The sequence below is a fragment of the Drosophila montana genome, unplaced genomic scaffold, assembly GCF_035044405.1.
Source record: "Drosophila montana isolate Dmon_TW-CO22-7 unplaced genomic scaffold, ASM3504440v1 contig_3733_1, whole genome shotgun sequence".
NCBI classification, from domain to species: Eukaryota; Metazoa; Arthropoda; class Insecta; order Diptera; family Drosophilidae; genus Drosophila; species Drosophila montana.
In genome coordinates, this window is record NW_026998620.1 from 1,876,015 (window position 1) to 1,899,367 (window position 23,353).

The window sequence follows — 23,353 nt, forward strand, 5'->3', positions numbered from 1 at the left end:
GACATTTTGTTCGAAAAAGCCTCGAATAGAATTTGAGTTGTTTGCCCCTAAGGAGCATTCACTGTACTTGTAGGCATGTTTACCTTCCATCTGCACTCCCCCCAAGTGCTGCACGGGATCTTTATAATGCAAATGCCGGAATTTTGATGCCCTTATCAAAGATATTTCCCATCCATGTGCATATATGCGGCATTTATACGCAACTTTCCACACGTCGGCAGCGTGTGGCGTTAAATCGATTTACATACTTCACAGAATGCCTACGTAAGCGATTGTTTTTGGCTTTTTTTTTTATTGTTATTACTTTTTTTTTCTTTCTCAGCTTTTTTGTTTATTCCAACGGGACAGCGTCGCCATTTTGCAAACGTGTGTGTGTGCGTGTGATAATATTTTCAATACAAACAAGATGGAGTGCGTAAAAATGAGAGGTACACAGAGAGAGAGAGAGAGAGAGCGAGAGAGCGTGTGTAACAGAGCTGAGGGCATCTTTCAAGTGACATCAAATGTCAGCAAACTATAAAAATGTGCATATGTATATATATCACACATAAATATATATATATGTTTGTATATGTATAAATGTATATGTATACATATCACGCATGTGGAATTCGGTTAACGTAAATCGTAAACCCAACTCTATATGTGAAATGAATTGAATATGAGGAAACTATTGCCGAATGTGAATGGCAGCTAGAGATGAGCGCGTGACACGAAATATTAAATTCGTATTTATCTCTGTATCTATGTTAAATATCTTCAGATTTGTCCACTACTTTATAAAGTTGGGACAAACAGTATATATTTATTGAATGCTATTTTCAATCGATAACAAGCAAGATTGAAACTAAAAAGAAAATGTATTAAACTATGTAATGTACTTATTTTTTCGATTATAATTCTACATACTGTGCAAATCAAAACAAACTAACAGATCAAGACGACAAACTAACAGATCATGATCTAGACATTACGATCTTAAGTCTGGTTATCTAAAAAACCAAAAACTTGAGAAAACTGAAATCTGGGCTCGAATTTCCAAGGCTATGACATTATTGAGTTAATAATGCCTTACTCAAAGACCAAATGCCATTTACAAGCTAGATTTACATTGTAAACCTTAAACTAGATAGCACAACATCATACCCAAATAGTTTATATAGGATTAAGGGATAAGAGAAGTAATAAATGGCCATTGGAAATCTTCTTTTCCTTAAAAACGTATTTCTGATAAGGCGTTGACTCTATTTATACCCAGCCTGTCAATTTATAGCTAAAATTGCTGGCCGAATGCTGACATAAAAATAAAAAAAATATAAATAAAAAGGTATTTAAAAATAAAAAACTTTCATACTTTGTTACATACTTAATAACTCCAATATAAATATATAATATCTAAACAAAGAACTTTTTTGATTCATTTCATTTAATTTTTTTTTAATTGAGAAAAAGTCTTGTGTGTTTTGTTCTTAAAGGTTTTATCTGTTGGTATATAATATTTTATGCCAAACACGCTGTCATCTCTAATAACAACGCACACGTGCAGATTGTATAAACTTCAGAACTGCAAAAGTTTTATATATTACAGTGTTTACTAAAATTATACATATTCATAGCATGAATTTGAACTTCACAGAGACTGTTAGTTTTCAAATGTTTACATAATGCTTTATGAGCTAAACCTTTGAAATGGCAAACGAGTTCTAGTGGAAAAACGTTATATGTGTAAAGCTCAGGGGAATTTGGGGCAAATATATGAACATACATACATAAACATATGCATTTGGCTTATTAAAAAGAAGACTCTATGCAGCATAAAGCTGACCCCGAGGTCTTCTTTGGCAGAAAAGTTGCACAAATTTGTTTGAAATTTTAAATTAAAAATGTAAAGGTGAAAGGTGCTCTAGTTGGGTGTACGCGACTAGGGTATATTCAGAACCTTCTTGGTGGCGGTAGCTATAAAATAAAATATAATTGATCTGTATAAACTATTCTAGAAGCCAAATGTCAAATTTTGTGATTCTGGCTCTTAAAATCGATGAGATTTGCTAAAAACACACGATTTCGATATTGATTTTTATCGATTACTTGAAATCGGGGCAAGTTATCGATTATCGATAACAAACTCGTACTGCGCGGGCATTAGGAGGACCTATGTTCCAAATTTCAAGTCACTTGCTCTTCTGGATTCTGAGATCCTTGCGTTGATGCTGAACAATAATATATGGTATATAGTTTATTGGGCGGGAAACGCTTCCTTCTTCCTGTTACATACATTTTCACAAATACACAATATCCTTTTTACCGATTTTCAATGGGTCCAGGGTATACAAATTATGTTTAATATTCGAAAATTACAAACGCAGCAAAATAGAAACTTAATATTACAATTTAATTAATTTTATGCTCCACCTATCAAATATAAAATTAATATTACAATTTAATTAATGTAATGCTCTACCTAGCATTAATAAATGCCTCAAATGCAGCAAAATGGAAACTTAATATTACAATCACATTAATGTTATGCTCTACTCTAATAATCAATGTCTTTGTTCGCAATATATTGTCAATGAAAATGTTAAACATACGGTCGCTTGGCTGTCATAGACAAAGCTGGCCTAGAAGTTTTTCGTTTTGGCCAAAATCTATAAGTATATTTAAGCCGACTTGGGCGAATGCAGCTTAACCAGCGACACACTCACGTAATTCTCCATAAGCTTCCTGTACGTTCTCTCTCTCTAACTAAAAATCGACATTAGCGGTATTAAAAGTTGTGGTCCCCCACCCCTCTCTCTCTCACTCTCTCTCACTCTCCCTCACTCTTCCGTTCTACCCACTACACTTTCTGCTTAAGCATAGGATATTCCATGACAACATGAAAAACTTTACGCTTTCGCTTTATTAAGCGTAAAAAGAATAAAAGTTTCATTTTGCCAACGTTATAATTAATACGCAAATCCCTTGCAATGCCCCCAAATCCCCCCCCCCCTCTCCCATCCCTCACCCTTCCTCATTTCATAGTGCACAACAAAGGGGCAGCAAATTTGAGCTGTTAATATTTCAAAGAAAATAACGATATTAATTTTGCTATACAGATGCTAAATATTATCTTTGAATTATGCAGATTAATGCAGTCAAAGTGCACGGGCGAGGGGAGAGCAGCTGAAAGGGGGGGAGGGGGCGCTATCAGCATAGCTACAAATCAGCAACCGTTTTAATGCAATTCAATTAATTCCATTCGAAATCTAATTGGAGATATCGCTTTTGGGTGTCAAAACAAAACAAGGCAAAGCAAAACAAAGCGAAGCACACAATAAAAATGCAAAGCAAAGCAAATGCAAAATAAGAAAGAACAGTTATGTTCGCCGCGCAGAAGATCAAATACCCTTGCGAACAAAAAGCAGCAGTTCGTTCTTATGTTGATAATGCCGAACAGTGTTGCCATACCAAAATTATATTTGCATTATTTGCCGGCATATGATAAATTAATCAATATACATATATACCCTATTTGTTCTTGAATATCTCGTCTTCTATGCGTTACATACTTTGTGAGGAGTTTATCATACCCTTTACAAGGGTATAACGAAATGCAAACGGCAGACAAACTGTCAGCCAAAACGGGAAAGACACAGTCTCAGGAACAGCGAGAAGGGTGTGCGAGTGGAGGTGCGTCTGGCAACACTTGGTTGTTGTGTGTATGTGTTTGTGTGTGTGTGTGCGTGTGACGTCATTACGTAATCAAATCAAATAACGATTTGTACATGGTTCAAATTGTTGTTGTTAGCGCGGCTTTGACGACAAAAAAAATAAAAATAAATAAAATAGAAATGCAAATTTATTTGATTTTTATTATTTGTGATGCGATTGTTTCTCGCTTTCAGTTATTTCTTTTTTTTTTTGTTTTTGCTTTTTGGTGGTTTATTACGTGACAACTTTGAATTAGTCGTTTGCTTTGTCTTGCGGTATAATGCCATTCCCCCCCACCAACCCTTCGTCCACACTTTGAGCAGCGAGCGGATAGCATAAAAAAGGAGAAGAAAGAGAAGCGAATCGCATTTGAAATTTGACTCAAATTTGGGAACGTTCGCCAGGTCAGCAGCGGTTAACAACAGGTCAAGAGGTCACAAATAGTGAACAAGTGGCGGAAATTGCTTCAAAAGAATATAAATAACATGTGTGTATAGTATAAAGTATGTAGAGCAGCATACCCTGTACTTAGGCCGAATAGTCATAAATACAATATATACAATATATATTAAAAATATATAAAATATAAAGCGCATGCAAAACAGAATTAATTATTCAGCAAATCAGTATTAAGGAAATGCTAGTCAGTTGTGACCGACTATGACATACCCTGTACTTAAGCCATATAGTCATTAATTTGATATATACAAAAAAATATATTAAAAATGTAGCGCATTCAAAATCGAGTTGATTATGCTGCAAATCAAAGTAAAGGAAATAATAGACACAAGTGATCGACTATTGCATACCCTGTACTTAGGCCGAATTCTGAATCCAGGACTGGAGTATCAGTCACGATTGGTCATTCAAAAACTCAGCACTAAAGCAGTCTAGTCATATGTGATCGATATAGAGATACCCTATAAAAGGTAATACTGTATCAAAGCCCCAACTGCTTCAATCAAGATTGACAAAATAAATTAAGAGACAAGTTGATACCCTGTACTTAACTCTAAAGTGTTCTAAGCAAGACTGATCGACGAGAAGATACCCAATAGTTGACAAAGACAACATTCCAAAGCAACCTTGCCCAAAAAATAGTGTTGGAAAGTCTCTTAGCACATTATACCCGTTTTATCCGTGTCTTCTCTGGGCACAGGGTACACAAAGGAATTTATAGCCACACGAGCGAGCATAATAGCTAAGTAGACCCATTGATATCTCTCACAATTTTGCGTAATTGGATATTAGTAACTAATTGGAATGCGTTCTCGCAAAATGATTTATTCATTAACAAAATCAAAGCTCACACCTCGACAATATACGAAATGCTCCGACATACCACAATTGAAATTAAATTCCAAAATTATCATGATTAAATGTGTGGCTCGAACTGTTGTTGCTGTTGTTGTGCTAATTAAGTTGCAAGTAGTTGCCTCTAATTAATGATGAGCGATTAAAATGCATTCCCCAGTGCTGCTACACAAACAATTAAAACCCAAAGATGTAGATAGTTAAACAAATAGTTAGTCTTGGACAATTTCGGTCGTACATATATCTTAGATCTGAAAATTAAATGACCCCGAGGCGGCAATGTTCAAATGCTTGGCCCAAATGCTGCTCTTTGGTGTCATATAAGCACCAGCTAACAGCAGCAACAACAAAAAATAACTGTGCTCTAGTGACCGACTTGGAAATACCCTGCACGCAGCCTAAAGTTTGCTTTTAGAGACATTCTATTCTTCCCTTAACTCTATGGAAAATGTGTTCTTGATTAACTTCCGTGTTTATCTTTCGATCTTTATGATATGTTTGATACACTTATATGGCAACCAAATGTGTGTAAATACCAAAGCCCCAAACTATAACATAAAAAAACACTTTTTTCGAAAGAGGTATTTAAAAAGTGAAATATTGCGGAATTATGTATAAGATACAAGAGTCTTTAAACCAAATTTGGTATCTCTAGCTCTGATAAGCTGTGAGGTATGCTCATAAAGAAAAGCATCGATAACGATTAATCGATTTCATAAAAATGAATCTATTTATCGATTATTTAAATTAACTTGCACTGCGTGGGTCTTAGCGGTATCTACCTAACAAATTGTATACCTTTAGCTGTTTTAACTTCCGAGATCGAAGCATTTGGACATACGAAGGAGCAGACTGACGGATATGTCCAGATCGATTCGACTATCATATATACACACTATGGATTTGTAGCTATCTTCTTCTGCCTGTTACATACACTTCCCCCCAAACATTATACCCATTAAGCCATTTGCAATAGGTCTAGGGTATAATAACAATAACAGCAACTGTTTTGGCTAACAAACAGACAACTAACAAAACAGAGCTCTAAACGTTTACGAAATGCAGCGTGCCGGGCCTCCGGACGTTGAAATCAATTTTGCGAAATTTTGTTTATTTATAACATTAAGACGTAAACCTGACCAACGACAACAGGCAGCAACAACAGCACGTAAAGAAATTAATTATATGATTTAAATGCGGCAGCTAAAATACACTTTCAAACAGAAATCTTATGCTTAAGCCTTTAATTGTAATTTTTTAAGAGACTAAAGGGTATTAAACAGCTCTCTCCGGTCTAAGTTTCTTTTTAAACTTTCTTGACATTACTATTCCACCCTTTTTCCGCGCTTGATAAGTTAAATATCCACATACAAATAGATACACAGATATTCGAAATCGAATCGAAACAAAATAAAAAGGTGCAACCAAAACTTTCCGTAGACTGAACTTTAGAATTTGTTAGAACGCGGATTCAGATAGCTGAAAATATATAATTTTCACTCATACAACCTTCTACTCGAATTTTCCATTCAATAGAAGTGGATTCTACGTAAAGCATGAAACACGACTCAAGTTAATTTTCACAAAGATTTTTTAAAATAAAAGCCAATCGGAGGGTTGTGAAAAGTTTTAGCTATACTTCCTATTCCCTTTAATCGCCCAGACTAAAGCCCTATACAGATTATAATTAAAGAATAATATGCAGAATATATGCGCTTACCAGTTGGCGAAATTCAGCTCAATATTTGATGGGTAATTATTAATCATTTGAATTAGATCAGTAAATCAGATTGGGCGACTTTCTAAAAGGTAAGAAAATTTAGCAGAGTTAAGCAAACAATTTTGAGGTAGGCATAGTACCCGAATTGGAAGTGTATGGCAAAACGTAGGCCGTTCACTTGCCCATCGCTCTTTCCCATTGCGGCATTAAATTACAAGAGTCGCCCAGTCAGTCGGACAGGTGAGCAGTTGGTGGCGATCGCTGGAGCTCTGCTACGCATACAGCTGATAGATGTTGGATTTGGTTTGCAAGTCTGCAAAGCTCCATCAAGCGATACCGATACCGATCCACCTGACGGCGGATGCCCAACATTATTTAGTTTTTATTTTCGCACTTTTTGCATAAATTAAATACAAGTCGCGCGGGGCTCAATGTCGGCGATAGCTGGCGGCGAGTTTAGTTAACGTCTTTGCGCGCAGCGGTTCGGTTCGGTACGGTTTCTGGCTTGGCTTGTGGCCACGGGCATGGCGTCGCTCTGAAAGGCAAACACAAACAGCGAAACGCAAATATTAATAACAAATACGATATCAAAGCTCTTTTATAATGTGTGAAGATTTACACTGGTCTTTGTTGCTGCTACTTCTGCTGCTGCTGCAGTCGCTTTTGTTGTTGCCCGCCGCGTTGACTGCCGAGCCGGGCAGAGAAAGCGTCAGGCAGCAGCCGGCGCCGCAGCGTGTCCATTATCCAGCTGGTGTGGATTTCTTTGAGCATGAGTTCAGCAGCTTGGCGGCAGGTGCGTCTCAGTCAGCCAGTTCCAATGTTTCCATACTAATCTCTAACTCTCTTCCAGACGAGTTCGATCCGTTTGGGCCGGATATCGGGGATGATGATCTGGGCATTGACGATCCGGAGACCATGCCGCGTTTGTTCCAAGGCGACATTGCCATCGATCCCTATACGTACATCACACTGCGTCTGGGCGTGAATCCGATGCGACATCCCAAGCGCTTGTGGCCCAACGGCACCATACCCTTTGCGATTAGCCCGCGCTATGAGAGCAGGGAGAGGAGCTCTATTATGCATGCTTTGTGGACATTCAATTCGCTCACCTGCATCCGGTTTGTGCCATACGATGGCTATGTGGAGGACTATCTGCTGATTGAGCCGCCCGAGGACGGGCCGCAGGGCTGCTGGTCGTATGTGGGCAAGCGGGGTGGGGAGCAGGTCGTCGCCCTGCAGCGGCCCGACGAGACGAGCGCCCACTGCTTCAGCAGCGAGGGGCGCATCATGCACGAGCTAATGCACGCCATTGGCATCTACCACGAGCAATCGCGCGCCGATCGGGACAACTTTGTGAAGATTCACTGGGACAACATTGTGCCGCGTTTCCGAAAGAATTTCAAGCTCGTCTCGCGCAAGCGGGGCAAATACGCCTTCGACTACGATTACAACTCGGTGATGCATTACGGCGAGTACTATTTTAGCAAAAAGAAGGGACAAAAGCCGACGATGACGCCGCTGCAGCCGGGCGTGCGAATTGGCCAGAGGAAGACGATCAGCCAAATTGATTGCCTCAAGATAAACGATTTGTACGGCTGTCTGAAGGGCCGGCGTGCCAAAATGTACAAGGCCTTTTGTAGTTTGTTAGGTTTGTAGTTGTTGCACTAATTGTATTTTTATTTGAATCACATTGATTTGCTAATTTAATAAATTATACACATTGCGAAATTGCACGCGTTTTTACGGTTTTCAAATAACTGTAATGTTGCCACTGCAAAGCGTTGCCACATTCACAAATGGCATTGTGCCATATTAGTTCCTCACAAAAGCCGGCAGGTGGCGCTATACGCGTTTGAGTAGCACAAAGTTTCGAGCGATTGGCTCAATTTTCAAATAATCTTGTTATACAATCTTTAAATCATCAAAAGAATTATTGTCATTAATTCGCATAACAACATTATCGTTGTTTGCATATTATTTATATTTAAGCACATCAAAAAACAGCAACTGGCATATGCAACGTTGTCTCGCGCTGCAAATTAAGTATACAGAACATCGATTGCAGCCAATGCAACCCTCGTTGACAATCGATGTTAGCAACGATAGTTTGTTGCTGCAGTATCGTGGGCAAAAATTCATCGCCTTTCATTTCCATTTTGGACGAGGTTAGGTAAGAACACGCGCGCATAGACCTGCACGAGTTTAGTGCATAATAAGTGAAAATTATTAGATTATTAAACGAAATAAATTATTACTTAGTTAAATATGTTAAAATTAGTACAATATGTAGCGCGAAAATCGTGCGAAGCTGCGACGCTACCGACATGCAGCTGGCGCAACTTATTGATTTCACCAAACAGCATGGAAAAATGTATAACGCAACGTCGCCATTTTCTTTTTTGCTCGACCAACAGAACAACCAGCAGCAGTCTTGCTTCCATCTGCAGAGAACAACCACAACAGTTCCAAGGGAGCCGGTCTAGCCAGGAGTCAGCAGTACCCACATATAGAGTATTATTCAGTTGCTCCCAGCAGACACAGCGTGCGTTTCATTTGTCGTCAACTCGATTCGAAACATCCAGATTAGTCGACGAAGCACTCCCAGCAGACAGGCAAACTACTACTAATTTGTCCAAACGTACGAGGAAATCGCTTTTTATTGACCCAGACGAGCAATCAGAGGAAATCAAAATTGAAGGAATAATGTAAGTAAATTTCTAATGGAAATTCAAAGAAAAACGCGCTTATGAAACATGTGCATGTATGGGTACATATGTTGTTGTAGTTGTTGGTTTTTTCCGTCGCCATTTTCTTGCCCACGCTTTGCGCTCAACGTTCGTAAAGTCTGTATACCTCGAAACTCAACGATGAGTAATTAATGGAGAGTTGCAAATGCCGAAGGGAAAGCAAACAGCAGAAAATCATTTTTTTTTTTTTTGTCGTATTTTACTGTTATTATTTTTCTTACCCGCAAGCAACAACTAATAGCAAGAACCACAACAACAGGAAAAGGGGAGGGGAAAATGTCAGTGTACGTCATAAAGAGAATTGGCTTGATTTGTGAAACGTGTCTTTACTTCGTTTGCTTTTTTATAGCATTTTAATTTGTCTGTATGCCCTCACATGAGCACGCAGACACAGCGTGCAACAATGTGTGTATGTGTGTGTGCCTGTGTATGTATTGGCGGCATTTTTCGCGTGTCTCGCTCATGTATAACAGTTCGTAGTACAGTTTGCGTGCCCATGATTTTTTATCGCCGTCTGTCAAAGCTAATACCGCTACCTGGCTGAGCTCTCCATCTCTGTCTAACTCTCCCAGTTTGTTAGTTTAAAATGTCAAACGACGCCAATTGATTATGAGAGTCTGCCCCGTCGCTCGTTTGCTCTGTCGTGTGCGCGCACGATTTGCCTTTTTGCATGCCAGGAAGCGCGACAGGTAGAGCACACGACAGTGTGTAAAGAAAGAGAGCGGGGGGCTAGACAAGACATTTGCTGTCTAATAAACGTTCAGCATTCTGTTCTGTCAGTTGGCCAAGTTAGCGTGCCTAACAAAAAAAAAAAACAAAGGGCGGAGTAGCCCAAATTGACAGACATTTGGCGGGGGAAAAGGAAATGAGAGGGTAGCATTTTATGGGCTGCACATTACAAACGAATAAACCGATACGTTTTACATGTGTGTGTATGTGTGTTTGTGTGTATAATTGATTAATGTCAGAACTGTAACATTTGTGTTTTGGCTGCCGCTGCCAGGTGCCGAGTTGTTTAGTTGAGCAATTGTATGTATGTATGTAAATGTTGTATACCTTAGATAAATGCTGGGATTGCATGTTGTTGTCAATCAAATTTGCTTTATTGTTTGCATTATTCGAAATTTATTTAATTTCCTTAACACGCAATTAGTTTTATTTAAGTTTATTGCGGTTCGGTTCTATTGCTGTCCCACTCGCGCGCTCTCTCTCACTCACGTCAAATCTGTCAAATGTTTAGCGTTGCCAGCCAGTCGCAAAACTGACTGCAAACGAACAGCATGCGATCTAAGTGGGCGCCGCATTAACAATTCACCAGCTCGAATGACATTTAATATTTCTGCAAACGAAAGCAAAATTCAATCAAAAGCAAACTGAATATGTTGAAATTGGATAAAATTGCACAAAATGCAAAAAGCGCACAAGTCGGTTACCGCATAGCCAAAATTTAAGTTGCCAATCCGAATAAAGTGTCATTCTAGCATTTCCCATTATTTTTTCTCATAATTTATATGAATTGTATTTTCTTTAAACAGGGCACCGCACGACCGTGATTTTGGATCCGGACCACGTGGCGGCCGCGACCGCGATGATGATCGTCGCGGTGGCGGCGGCGGCGGTGGTGGACGTTTTGGCGGCGGCGGCGACTATCACGGCGTACGCAATGGACGCATTGAGAAGCGTCGTGATGATCGCGGCGGTGGTGGCGGCGGCGGCGGTGGGCGTTTTGGCGGCGGCGGTGGTGGAGGCGGCGGCTTCGGCGGTGATCGTCGCGGTGGCGGCAGCCAGGATTTACCCATGCGCCCAGTGGACTTCTCCAATTTGACGCCGTTCAAGAAGAACTTCTATCAGGAGCATCCCACGGTGGCCGCTCGCACGCCCTACGAGGTGCAGCGCTATCGCGACGAGCACGAGATCACAGTGCGCGGCCAGGCGGCCAATCCCATACAGGACTTTGCCGAGGCCTATCTGCCCGACTATGTGGTGAAGGAGATTCGCCGCCAGGGCTACAAGTCGCCCACACCAATCCAGGCGCAGGGCTGGCCAATTGCCATGAGTGGCGCTAACTTTGTGGGCATTGCCAAGACGGGCTCGGGCAAGACGCTCGGCTATATACTGCCCGCCATTGTGCACATCAACAACCAGCAGCCGCTGCAGCGCGGCGAGGGTCCCATTGCACTGGTGCTGGCGCCGACGCGCGAGCTGGCCCAGCAGATACAGCAGGTGGCCACCGAGTTCGGTTCGTCCTCGTATGTGCGCAACACGTGCGTCTTTGGCGGCGCACCGAAGGGCGGTCAGATGCGCGATCTGCAGCGTGGCTGTGAGATTGTGATCGCCACGCCCGGCCGTCTCATTGATTTCCTCTCGGCGGGCTCGACCAATCTGAAGCGCTGCACCTATCTGGTGCTGGATGAGGCCGATCGCATGTTGGACATGGGCTTCGAGCCGCAGATACGCAAGATTGTCTCACAGATACGTCCCGATCGCCAGACGCTCATGTGGAGCGCCACCTGGCCCAAAGAGGTTAAACAGCTGGCCGAGGATTTTCTCGGCAATTACATACAGATCAACATTGGCTCCCTCGAGCTCTCGGCCAATCACAATATTCGCCAAGTCGTCGATGTCTGCGACGAATTCAGCAAGGAGGACAAGTAAGCAGCCGCCAGCAAAGTTCATCTCATTCCTGCTTTTTAATCCGATCTCTATTTACTGCCCTTACAGACTCAAGAGCCTGCTCTCCGACATCTACGATACCAGCGAGAATCCCGGCAAGATCATCATCTTTGTGGAGACCAAGCGTCGCGTGGATAATCTGGTACGATTCATACGCAGCTTCGGCGTGCGCTGCGGCGCAATTCATGGCGACAAATCCCAGTCAGAGCGCGACTTTGTTCTGCGCGAGTTCCGCTCCGGCAAGTCCAACATTCTGGTGGCCACCGATGTGGCGGCCCGTGGCTTGGGTAAGTTAACGTTATGCATGAGCAATTCACCTAGTTTCACGACGGTCGCCATAAAGCCTTTGCCACACTTAGACGCACACACTCACACACACACACACATAAACATTCGCCCATAAACACATTTGCTTAACATGCACACAGTGAAAGCTCGCTTGAACGGACAGGCAAGACTTATAAAATTGTACTTGTTATTAAGAAGATAAGTGAGAAGAATTGTGAAGCTCATAATTATTGCTGAAGTTGATGAAAATATCCCATACAAAAACTCACTTTTCGTCCGATTCTTCCTATAGAGCTGTATAATATAGTAGTTCGATCTTGACGGATCGTTTCTATGGCTTCTATATGAGTTCCATATAAGGTTAGCTTGAGAATTTAGAAACTGAGGGATCAAGAATATATATACAGAGATGTCTCGATCCAAGACAAAATTATGATATCAAAAATATATATTTTGTTGCCAAATTAGTCAGAAATCGAGCGGAGCTTTCACTGTATATATTCCCCTAGACTATAACTCCCCCCAGACAAACCCCACAGATCCCGCCCGCCACCCCCTCATCAACTGCATCTAGACTTGAAGACAAGAACAAATTAGCGTGCGCGAAAACTTTCTTTAAATATATATATATCAACAGTTTTTAGTTTTAAGCGCCCCAATCAAAGCAAAAAACTTTAATAATCAACATACATTTTTATTCCACACCCCCTCACCCGACCCGACCTGCCCACGCCCACGCCCCCGCCCCAAAACCATGCACCCGCCTCCCTGCAATGCCGCGAAACTAACCCCCCCCCCCCCTCCAAACAAAAAAAAACCAAAAAAAAAAACACCCCGTAAATGATAAATATGTGTGCCTTGTGTTGTGCACACACATTGTCTGTGTGCGTGTCTCTCTCTGCCTCTCTCTCTCTCTCTTTGTCTCTCTCTCTCTCTCTTCCTTCTTTCTCGTTTACAGAGGCCGTTTATTGTAGTATGATGGGGAGGATAAAGGACAAACTACAAGTCCCAAAACCTGTACTCGTAACTTGAGCCGACTTTCTGTCCGCTCAAACTGAATGAAAGAATGAATAACTCTAAACAATTGAATTGTTTGAATAAAATTGAGAACACACGCACAATTTGAATGTTCACCTGATCGTCCGAGTCGTGTGTTCGTGTTCGGACGCGCGTGATCAACGTTAACTGAACGCATTCTCACATACGAGACGAGGGCATATATATCCCCAACATCATGCATCATACGTGGCCTCTGCAGTCCTCACATCGAGAAAGAGTGTTGAGTCAACCAACCAACCAACCAACCGACCAGCCAGCCAACTAAACCAAATACGAACGAAAGCAACAAGCAAACGGTCAAGGGGCACATCTTGGTTGTCACCAGTTGAAGGCGGCGCTACAAAGCAGGCAAATTTATGTCGATCTTGAAAGGCGCTGATGTCGTCGGCCGGCCGGTTGCTAAGCACACACCACAAACATCAGCCAGGCAGCGACAGCAACACGGAATGAATAGCCCAATGGATGCACTCACACACACACACACACACATCCATATACACACAGATCCATTTCCACTAATATCAGAGCTGTCCCAGAATTGTATGTGGAGGAATGGAATGTTGGACGCCAGGAAGAGGAAGAGAGCTGTGTGATCGTCGTCGTCGTCGTCGTCGCTGCTGCTGCCTCTGCTGCTGCTGAGTGCCTAGCTACCAATTGGGCCGCCACGCCCACTGCCCATCTGCCTGCGCCGTCTAGTGGGTGGCAACTGCTGAACCTCCTGGACACCGACGCTTGTTTAAAAAGTTCTACAGAAACATTTAAAAAAAAAAAAGAGTTTAATTTAAATATAATAAACACATGCCGCCGCCTCCCTTCTATGGAGGAGGATGCGGTTACCGGTTGGCCTGGCCCGACCCCCAGCCCCCAAGTCTAATGAGTCGAGTCGAGTCGAGTCAGATGAGGTGCACGCGGGGCTCAATGCCACAAACTCTCGCCGCTCGCTTCGCCATGCGACCATATTTAAATAATATACATATATATTGTTGTTGTTGTTGGGAGAGAGTTTGGACCACGAGCTGCGCGGCGCCACAAAACTTTGAGATTTTGATTGAGAGAAAATTGAGTGAAACAATTTGTAGCACCAAGAAGGTAACGTACATTTTGAAACATTTTCTTTTTTTCGTAAAAACAAAACAAAAAAAAAACTAAATATATATATAAAAAAAAAGCGGAAAAAAAATATACCCAATATAAAAACTTTACTCGAAAAGCGAATCAAAAAAGACAAGTGTATTCAAAGTGTAAAAACGTCTCGGAAAAAGCGCTAAAAATTGTTGTTGCAGCAAAAGCAAGCACCAGAGCAAATAGAAAATTCAAAACCATTTGGCAATTTGCAAACTGTTTTTAGAAAATAAACCTTAAAAAATGCCTATCCTGCACATAAATCATCTTTATATTAACCTATGAACACATTCATCTATTTCTCACATATGCACAGACGTCGATGGCATCAAGTATGTCATCAACTTTGACTATCCACAAAACAGCGAGGACTACATTCATCGCATTGGACGTACAGGACGTTCGAATACCAAGGGCACATCCTTTGCCTTCTTCACGAAAAACAATGCCAAGCAGGCCAAGTCGCTTGTCGATGTGCTCAGAGAGGCTAATCAAGTACGTAAAGTTGGAGATTCCATCAAAATCTCAATTATATTTAACACTTTTTTCACTATTCTCGCAGGAAATCAACCCCGCGCTGGAGAATCTGGCACGCAACTCGCGCTACGACGGCGGCGGCGGACGCTCCCGGTATGGAGGCGGCGGCGGTGGTGGCGGTCGCTTCGGCGGCGGCGGCGGATTCAAGAAGGGCAGCCTCAGCAATGGACGCGGCTTTGGCGGTGGTGGCGGCGGCGGCGGCGATGGTGGTGGCTTTGGCAACCGGAACGGCGGCGACGGAGGCGGAGGAGGCCGACACACGCGCTTCGATTAAGCTAAACAGAGGAAACTAACTAACTTTAGTATCAGTTGATTTGATTAGCAAATGAGAAGCAGCGCCTAGAACTTAAGATTAATTTAAGTAATAGCTACAAATTAAGTTTTCGTACAACCAACTACTCGTATCATCTGTTTGTCGCGGGCAGCAAATAACCCACAACAAGAGGGGTTAGATGTGAGCCGAAGCAAACTTCTCTTCAACATAGCATTTTATGTTAGCAACACTTGTAAATTATTTTGACGCTTGCTCCACGCCCCCACTCACTCCCCTTCAACAACAAAACAAACACAACACTATTTACGAAATTGCAAACACAATATTATAATATCATGTGATAACTTTTAATTTAATACAATATATCACTTTAAACAAAAAACTTAAACGAAGCGTGTGTAAGGCAAAGGATCATTCCCGTCGTTCCCTTCTTTTGATGATGACAAGGAGCAGAGGGCTCGGCTCCTCGATTCATCAATTAACTTTTGGATACCTTTTACGGCACAAAGAATTAAGCGACAAAAAAATATAATACAAATGAAAAATTATGCAATTGTATGTACAAGGAGAGAAATTCTCACAATTAAAAATGTTTTATTTTTTCTTTTGGAAAATAAATGTGTGAACCTACTTACAACAGCCAAAAGCAACAGAAACTCCTCGTGCGTTGGCAACTTACTCAATTAAAATTTAAAGGCCAAGATGCCACAAAAGTCGCAGACTTTTTTTTTCTGTGCCAGGCACGCATCATTAAGTCCCAACAACTTTCCGGGGGGCAGCCGCATCGAAAACCTGTCACTTTTGGCACGGTCACAGGAGCGGAGCGGGGGCATTGGCAGGCCCAATGCCGGAGATAAGAAATTTTGCCATCGGGCTGCGACAACCGTGTCTGACACCACATTTAGACGCAATGAAGCCAATTCGGGCCAGCAGATGGAGGACTTTGGGCCTTTTCCGCCTGTCGCTCACAATTCCTATGACAAGTTTCGCATTGAGGCATGGGCTGTGCGACTTACCCCCACTATGATGCCCCCAGATGGCCGATAATGAGGCTGGGAATGGGTCGGAGCTGCTCGAACGATAATTCAAGGAGCCTAGCAAAGTTGTTGAAGCACAAAATAAATGCGACTGCGCGATACTCTGTTCGCAGTGTGAAAGCTTTAGTTTTCGTTTACTTAACAACTGAGTTTCTAATCTGCGACTACAAAATAATATATATACTTTATTATATATATTTTTTTTTTTTAATATTTCTGTTAAGCAAGATGGGCATATTTTTAGCGAGATCTTTTAAGTAGAAAATTTCCAAATATAATATAAATATTCGTTTTTTTTGTCCCCCAACTAGGCAGACAAACATTTATAATATGGAAATGGTCGCCAAAACCAGCATTAAATACTGCGTTTATATTTATATTATCTTTTTCTATAATTTGAACTCATTCAAAATGGGTGAAAATTATATAATATTTTTGTGCAAGTATATAAAATGTTTTCTTGGTTCTTTCGAAAGATTTACTTCTATGAGAACGCGTAGATCTCGGGAACTACAGAAGTTAAAGCTGGAAAAATTTAAAATATATATATTCTCGAATATCATACGCGGAGCGAGTTTAACAATTTTGTCGAGACTTGGTTTTTTAAGCCTCGCTCGAACATTATGAAAGCAAGTTACATAAAATTCGGTAAGAATATTTCACTTTTTGAATACCCTCCACGTCAAATTGTAAAACTGTTCCATACCCTGCACCCATTACAAATAGGTAAAAAGGGTATGATGATTTGCTGACAATGTATGTAAATAGTTAATCTAGCCCTCTAATTCTAGGTCCATCTGACTTTATGTCAGAACGCATCGTTCTCAGAACCTATTAGAGGTTGAGAAATTTCGAAGGTAGGTTCTCTCGTATCATCGATAGCTTGCTCATTTGCTAAGCAATCGATAAAAATCGATAACGAATTACTGTACTTTTTTAGGCATATCTCAAAGGTTCCAAGAGCTACATAATCCAAATTCGGATTAACTCTCGCAGAGGTCCAGAATATGTCGCTTTATCCCTGTTACCGCTAAAAATTGTACAAATCGTAATTTTCCCCAGTCTTGCGCGTTTGACACACTTGAAAAGTTTTAAATAATGAAATTCCATCTATTTTCCACGCGCCTAGGTGAAATTAAAATTGAAACCAAATTGATTGCCGGAAAAATGAGAACTAGAAAAGCAATAAAAACGGAGCGCACTTTGAAAAGGCTGCTTGAAAAAGGCATTTTCCAGTTTTCCTTATTTCACACTAATTAAAAATTGCATGCGAACACTTTCAACATGAGCTACTCGTTATATCAGGATCCGATGCAGAGCCAGCCGATGGTTATACCGGATAATGGAATCCAACTGCGTCTATTGCCAAAAGAGATTACCCTATTCGATCCGGTGCTGTTGCGGCACGTGCTCTTGCTGATGATCGTTGTGCGGAACTTCTTTCACGTGTATCTCTGCTGGCGCCAGCTGCGGGTGTGCAACAATAACGTGGATCCTCCTCACGAAATGCGGAACATCTTCTCCAAGGAGGCGTATGTGCACTGCAAGACGGATGAGATGTATTCCGTGGAACAGACGCTGCTCTCCTACATCTTCGATGCGATATTCTGTTTTATCGAACTGTACTTTGGCGTCTATCCGTATCTGTGGAAGGTGATCATCAATTGTTACAGCATTGTGGACGATCTGGTCTGGCAGAGCATTGCGTATGTGGCGTTATTCTCCAGCTATTTGGTGGTGCGTCGCCTGCCACAGATCTTCTACAACAAACTGGTGCTCGCCCAATGGTACAATATCGGTCGGGAGAAGACTTTGCCCCTGGTCGGGGTGCTCTGCTCGTTCGCTCTGCTGCTCGTCCTGGTACAGGTGGGCCTCGTGCCGCTGACGGCAATCTTTTTGTTTATCGAAAAGTCGGGCGGACACTGGTTTGTGCTCTGGATATGGGGCTTCCTGTTCGTTGTATCCAGCCTTGGCCTGATGATGTACAGTATGTTTGGCATCCCGCTTCTGAGCAAGCGCACCAAAATGCCCGCCGGCGAATTGAGGGATGCCCTGGAAAAGGTATTGAAGATATTTCGATTTAGGACCGACAAACTCTACCTAATACACACAAACTTTCAACTGAGCGGCGCAAAAGCCAATGCCTGGGGCTGTTACTGTTGGAAGCGTATCTTCATAATGGAGAATCTGTTGCGGAATCTCGGCAAGCCCGAGTCGGAGCTGTTCGCGGATGAGATCGGCAAGGGTCTCAATACTGAGGAGATGGTCGGCTACGTTGCCCACGCACTCATCCATTGGCGTCTGTGGCACTTTGTCAAGTCGTTCTTCATGGTCCATGTCACACTTTTGGTATATTTTATGATCTTCGGCACCTGCTATCGCCTGCATGTCATCTACGAGGCGGCCGGCTTCTCGCCGGGCTTCTATCCGCCCATTGTTGGCTATTGGCTGGTTTACAAGTACGTGATGCCACTCTATTTGACGGTCACCAATTGGATTATCTTCTATTTTCTGCATTGTTTCGAGTATTCGGCCGATAAACATACTTGGAAACTGGGCTATGGCCCGGCACTGGTCGCTGCTCTGCTCAAAATATTTGCCGACAATCCCGTCTTCCCCTTCGTGGACAGGTGGTACATGATGTGGCATCGCTTCCGGCCAACATATCTGTTGCGTATCCAGCGAGTCCATGTCTGGGATGCCCACACGAATGTTTAGCTGCCAGCAGCAACAAAATACAAGAATCTAGAAACGCATTCAATCGTTGTTGGAACTTGTCTGGATGTGCTAATTCTACGTGAACTCTAAGCTCATCAAATTATATTTATGAAATGCATTTAAGTGGCAATAGGTAGAGTTCCCAACTAACTTAATGTAAATTCAGATCGGTATTGAAATTAATTAACAATATTAGAGTTTTACTTTTACCTTCTGCTCTCTTAATAACCTTTTATTTGTGCCATCATCAACAAAAAGGGCAGGCAATAATTATCTAGAACTGTTCTGACTGATACAAGACCAAAAAATTAGAGATGGTAAGATGAAATTTGACCTTTAGGAAAGAAAATCATGAATGAAAGCCAAAATTGCCATTCAAACGTGACGTCGTGAGTCTGTGTGGCTTAATTATTTGAGCGTAGGACCAACAAACGTGCGGTCGCCGGTTCAATTCAGTAAGTTTTGTATTCTAATGCCCTTGTCGAGGGTATTATACATTAGTCATAGTATGAGAAAAGCAAGAAGGGGGCAACTTCGACCCTATGAAGTTTATATATTTATGTCTAGCAGTATATAGTATATATATTTTGTCTGTTTCTATGCGAACTAGACTCTCAGTCTTAAGACTTTGCATATGTTTGTCTTTCTGTTGCATGCATTAGATGTGTCCAAAACTGTCGAATCGGATAACTATATCATATAGCTAGGAACGATCGGTCGATAAGCAGATTCTTGTATGGAAAACTTCTATGATTATCAATTTATCTTTACCAAACTCGACAATTATTGGTTTCACTATGCTCCTCATATTTATGCATAATCTTATTAACATCATCAACATCATCGATCGAAAATTAAGTTCTTGTATGATAAACAATTTTGTTTATCAATATATCTAAACCAAACTCGGCATTTACTAGATAAACAAAATCATACCAATATTGCATTTCTATAAAGTATAGCTCTATGGGAAGAATCGGCCGTATAGAATTTTTATTATCAAATTTACGAGCTTCATCTCTCTCACATATCTGCAAAACTGCAAGGTAAATTTCTGTAGATTCTTCTTCTGTAGATTCGTACCTTTCTCCTTCTATTTGTTTATTTAGCTTGTTATTCACAGTGTAGAATATGCGTCGTTGTAGGTCTCTTACAAGCGAACCGCTTTGATTAAATGTTGAGTTCTTAAAGATCAGATCCTTATCGCGCGCCGTGACCACAAATGTTATCTAAGTTAATAGCTCCCCAGCCGAAACTAACCAGCCGCTCAGCCGTCCTCCACGCAGCTCATTTATAGCCTTCTCGCCGCAACCGAACGATATGGCAAATTGCTGCCAGTTCACACACGCAGCGACACATCTAGAGCCGCCTTTATGTGCCCACCCGCTCCGCCCGCTCCACCCGCACCACTCGCTCCGCCCGCTCCACCTGCTCCACGCGCTCTTGGCCTGGAAGGGAAGCCACTTAACCGGGAACGAAGCGGGTCACTTACTTTGCTGCGCGCGCACTCAGATTACAAAAGGAGACGCCACCAGCATAAATTCATTAAATTTGCCTAATTTCGTTTTTGCCACACACACCACACACCCACACCACACACACCACACACACATCAGACAATTGCAAATGTGGGTTCGGGTTAGGCGAAGCCAAGACAACCAGTTGAAATTCATTGATTGTATTTACAACACCCGCGACGGCGCTGCCCACACACACACACCAGCACACACACACATCAACACACACACACATGAGCTCGGCGCTTTGGTAATTTGACGCGTTATCACTTGTGTTGAGTTTGTTATCATTAAGCAGGCAGCGCGGGCGGCGCCTTAGCCAAATCAGAGCTCAAGTTCATAAAATCCACGCCCATGCAGCGCCCGCACACACACACTCACATGCACACACACATGGAGCAGGCTTTAACAGCCAGCGTTTAACTACTTTGGGGCGTGGAGGGCGTGGAGGGGGGGGGAGTGGGCCCTGCTGCTTGTTTTTGACAACTTGGGCATAATAAGACATTAACTTCATGCACATCAAATACTTTATTTATGTGCGTCTGGAGTGCGTGTATATGCGTGTGTGTGTGTGTGTGCGTGTGCGTGTGCATACTTCAAAAGGCTGGCGCTGCGGCTGCGCCTGCCACGCCCCTTTTGCCCAACGCCCAGCATCTTAGATTTTGCCATAATTTACTTTCTTTTCTTTTTTTTTCCACCCGCATGCCCTGGCCCTTGGCCACGCTTGCTTGCTTTTTAATTTCGTTTCACTCGCTCGCTCTCTCTCTCTCTCCCTCTCTCTCTCTGTCGCTCTCTCTCGCCCTGTCTCTCTCTGGGTAAATCTTTTTTGTTTTATATATTTCGTGCGCTTCGTCCTGTTTATTTGCCATCGTCCCGCCGCCTGTTCGGGCTGTTTGGCAAATTAAGTGCAATTGCTTGAATTTAATTTCATGCAAATAAAAGTTTTGATTAGACGCAATCCACCGCGTGCCAGGGTTGCCACCCCAAAACGTTTGCCCCTGCCACACACACACGCACACACACACACACACACACACACGCACACACACACATGTGGCAGTCACGTGGCGCTTTATTGTAATTAAGTCTTTGCTTATAAATTTGCTGCGTCAATCAGTCAATCAGCCAGCCAGTTAGTCAATCAGCTAGTTGCTCTGCGCTCTGTCGCTTGTGCTCTACGTGACGTATACGTAATGCGCATACGCTGTATTAAGTGGCGTATACGTAATGCGTATACGGTTTATTATTTTGCTTGACTTAATGCAGCATAAATAATGTTTATTTTGTAGTCAAATTTCAAGAGCTTTTCAAATCGTTTTAATATTTAATATTTTCGATTGATTTGAGTGTGAAGAAAAGAAGAAGAAGTGGAACGGAAGTACATTAAATATTACTCACCTGTGTTGAAGAGCTCACAAATCATGCTCAAAATGGGCATGGCTGCGTTTTTCTGGTTATGCTCTTGAGTCTTCCGGGCACTGTGGCCGGTCCTTAATAGATATTTTTGATGCCACACAAAACAGTTTTTAAATTTTGATGGATTGATCCCAATTTCTGTGGTTTCTCTCTGTGGCTTCTCCCTGGAAAAGAAAGAGATATAAGCCATTTAGTTGATTTTGTTTAGCCCAATTTTGTTCTTCAACGAACTGACAAATAACCTAGAAGAATCTTCTACTTGACTCTGCATAATGGCTTTCATTTCATTAAGAATCGAATTTTGACTTCTATTCTACCCATTTTTTTCCACATACTCGTCGATGTAAGCTTACCCTGCTTTTACATAAAATTTGTTAGCTTAAATTCTTATATATTCGGTGGAAGACGTTTTCATTCAGATATCGCCAGATAGACGACAGTTTCTTCTATCTATATATACTTTATAAACGGTTATGAAGTCTCTCTTAAGTATTTTTCGGGTACAGGCATAAAAGAATTGTTGAAACGTAGAACAGGAAAGTAACTTTTAATTAAGAGTGTGGTAGTTGGGAGTATCCGACCATTGTTACAAAGTTTCTTCTTTCTTCTTCTTCTTCTTTCTTGATATCCAAACATACCCAGCTTTTTTCCCCTTAACTACACACAATGGGAAATGCCATCTTAAATAACTTCGGAGTCTGTTGTCCGATCGGCATGAAAATTACCAGGCTTAAATATGGTATTGAAATGTGTGTAAATATTGAAGTCCAAGGCAATATCTCTTAAAACGGCTTTTTACAATTTTCAGGGAAGTAGGCTGAGGTATCCAAAAATTACTTTTATAACACAAAATGAAAATAGGTTGAAAATAAAAGAAAATGAAAGTTTCTCTAAGTAAGAAATATATAATATATAATATATAATAAATATATAATACCAAGATTATATATTTAATTCTGGCAAAGAATATATATGTAATAGACAAAAGAACATAGTATACATATATGCGCCAATATATATAATTCATCAATTATATTATACACAAGCACGATTTTATAAAACCATTTTTACACAATTTCACTGTGCTTAGGGTATAAAAAATAACAAAAAAATGTTAAGAATTTTCAGGCACATTCTCTTTTAAATAATCAAATTGATATTATAGATTAATATAAATATAGCTATAGTTTTCTAACTGATATATGTACGTAGTATATATATATTTACTTAATATATTA

The 23,353-nt window shown here is 41.5% G+C and overlaps 3 protein-coding genes across 5 annotated transcripts; all 3 read left to right on the plus strand.

The window, feature by feature from the left end:
- Window positions 1–7,330: 7,330 nt before the first annotated feature.
- Window positions 7,331–8,396, plus strand: LOC135436939 (hatching enzyme 1.2). The gene has a single exon (XM_064694715.1). It carries the CDS (start codon window positions 7,331–7,333, stop codon window positions 8,381–8,383), a length of 1,053 nt encoding a protein of 350 aa, XP_064550785.1. The 3' UTR covers window positions 8,384–8,396.
- A 406-nt stretch (window positions 8,397–8,802) lies between these two features.
- Rm62 lies at window positions 8,803–16,083 on the plus strand. Of its 3 annotated transcripts, XM_064693390.1 has the most exons (7): window positions 8,803–8,897; window positions 9,142–9,432; window positions 11,010–11,188; window positions 11,222–12,125; window positions 12,196–12,434; window positions 14,933–15,111; window positions 15,179–16,083. In XM_064693390.1, exons 1-7 carry the CDS (start codon window positions 8,818–8,820, stop codon window positions 15,425–15,427), a joined length of 2,121 nt encoding a protein of 706 aa, XP_064549460.1. In that variant the 5' UTR covers window positions 8,803–8,817; the 3' UTR covers window positions 15,428–16,083. The 3 variants fall into 3 exon arrangements, with proteins under 3 accessions (XP_064549460.1, XP_064549461.1, XP_064549459.1); XM_064693391.1 differs by lacking the exons at window positions 14,933–15,111; window positions 15,179–16,083 and adding an exon at window positions 13,394–14,335; XM_064693389.1 differs by lacking the exon at window positions 8,803–8,897 and having other exon boundaries at window positions 8,978–9,432; window positions 11,010–12,125.
- A 1,573-nt stretch (window positions 16,084–17,656) lies between these two features.
- LOC135436260 (CAAX prenyl protease 1 homolog) lies at window positions 17,657–19,209 on the plus strand. Its single transcript, XM_064693811.1, has one exon. It carries the CDS (start codon window positions 17,749–17,751, stop codon window positions 19,180–19,182), a length of 1,434 nt encoding a protein of 477 aa, XP_064549881.1. The 5' UTR covers window positions 17,657–17,748; the 3' UTR covers window positions 19,183–19,209.
- The last annotated feature ends 4,144 nt before the right edge of the window (window positions 19,210–23,353 follow it).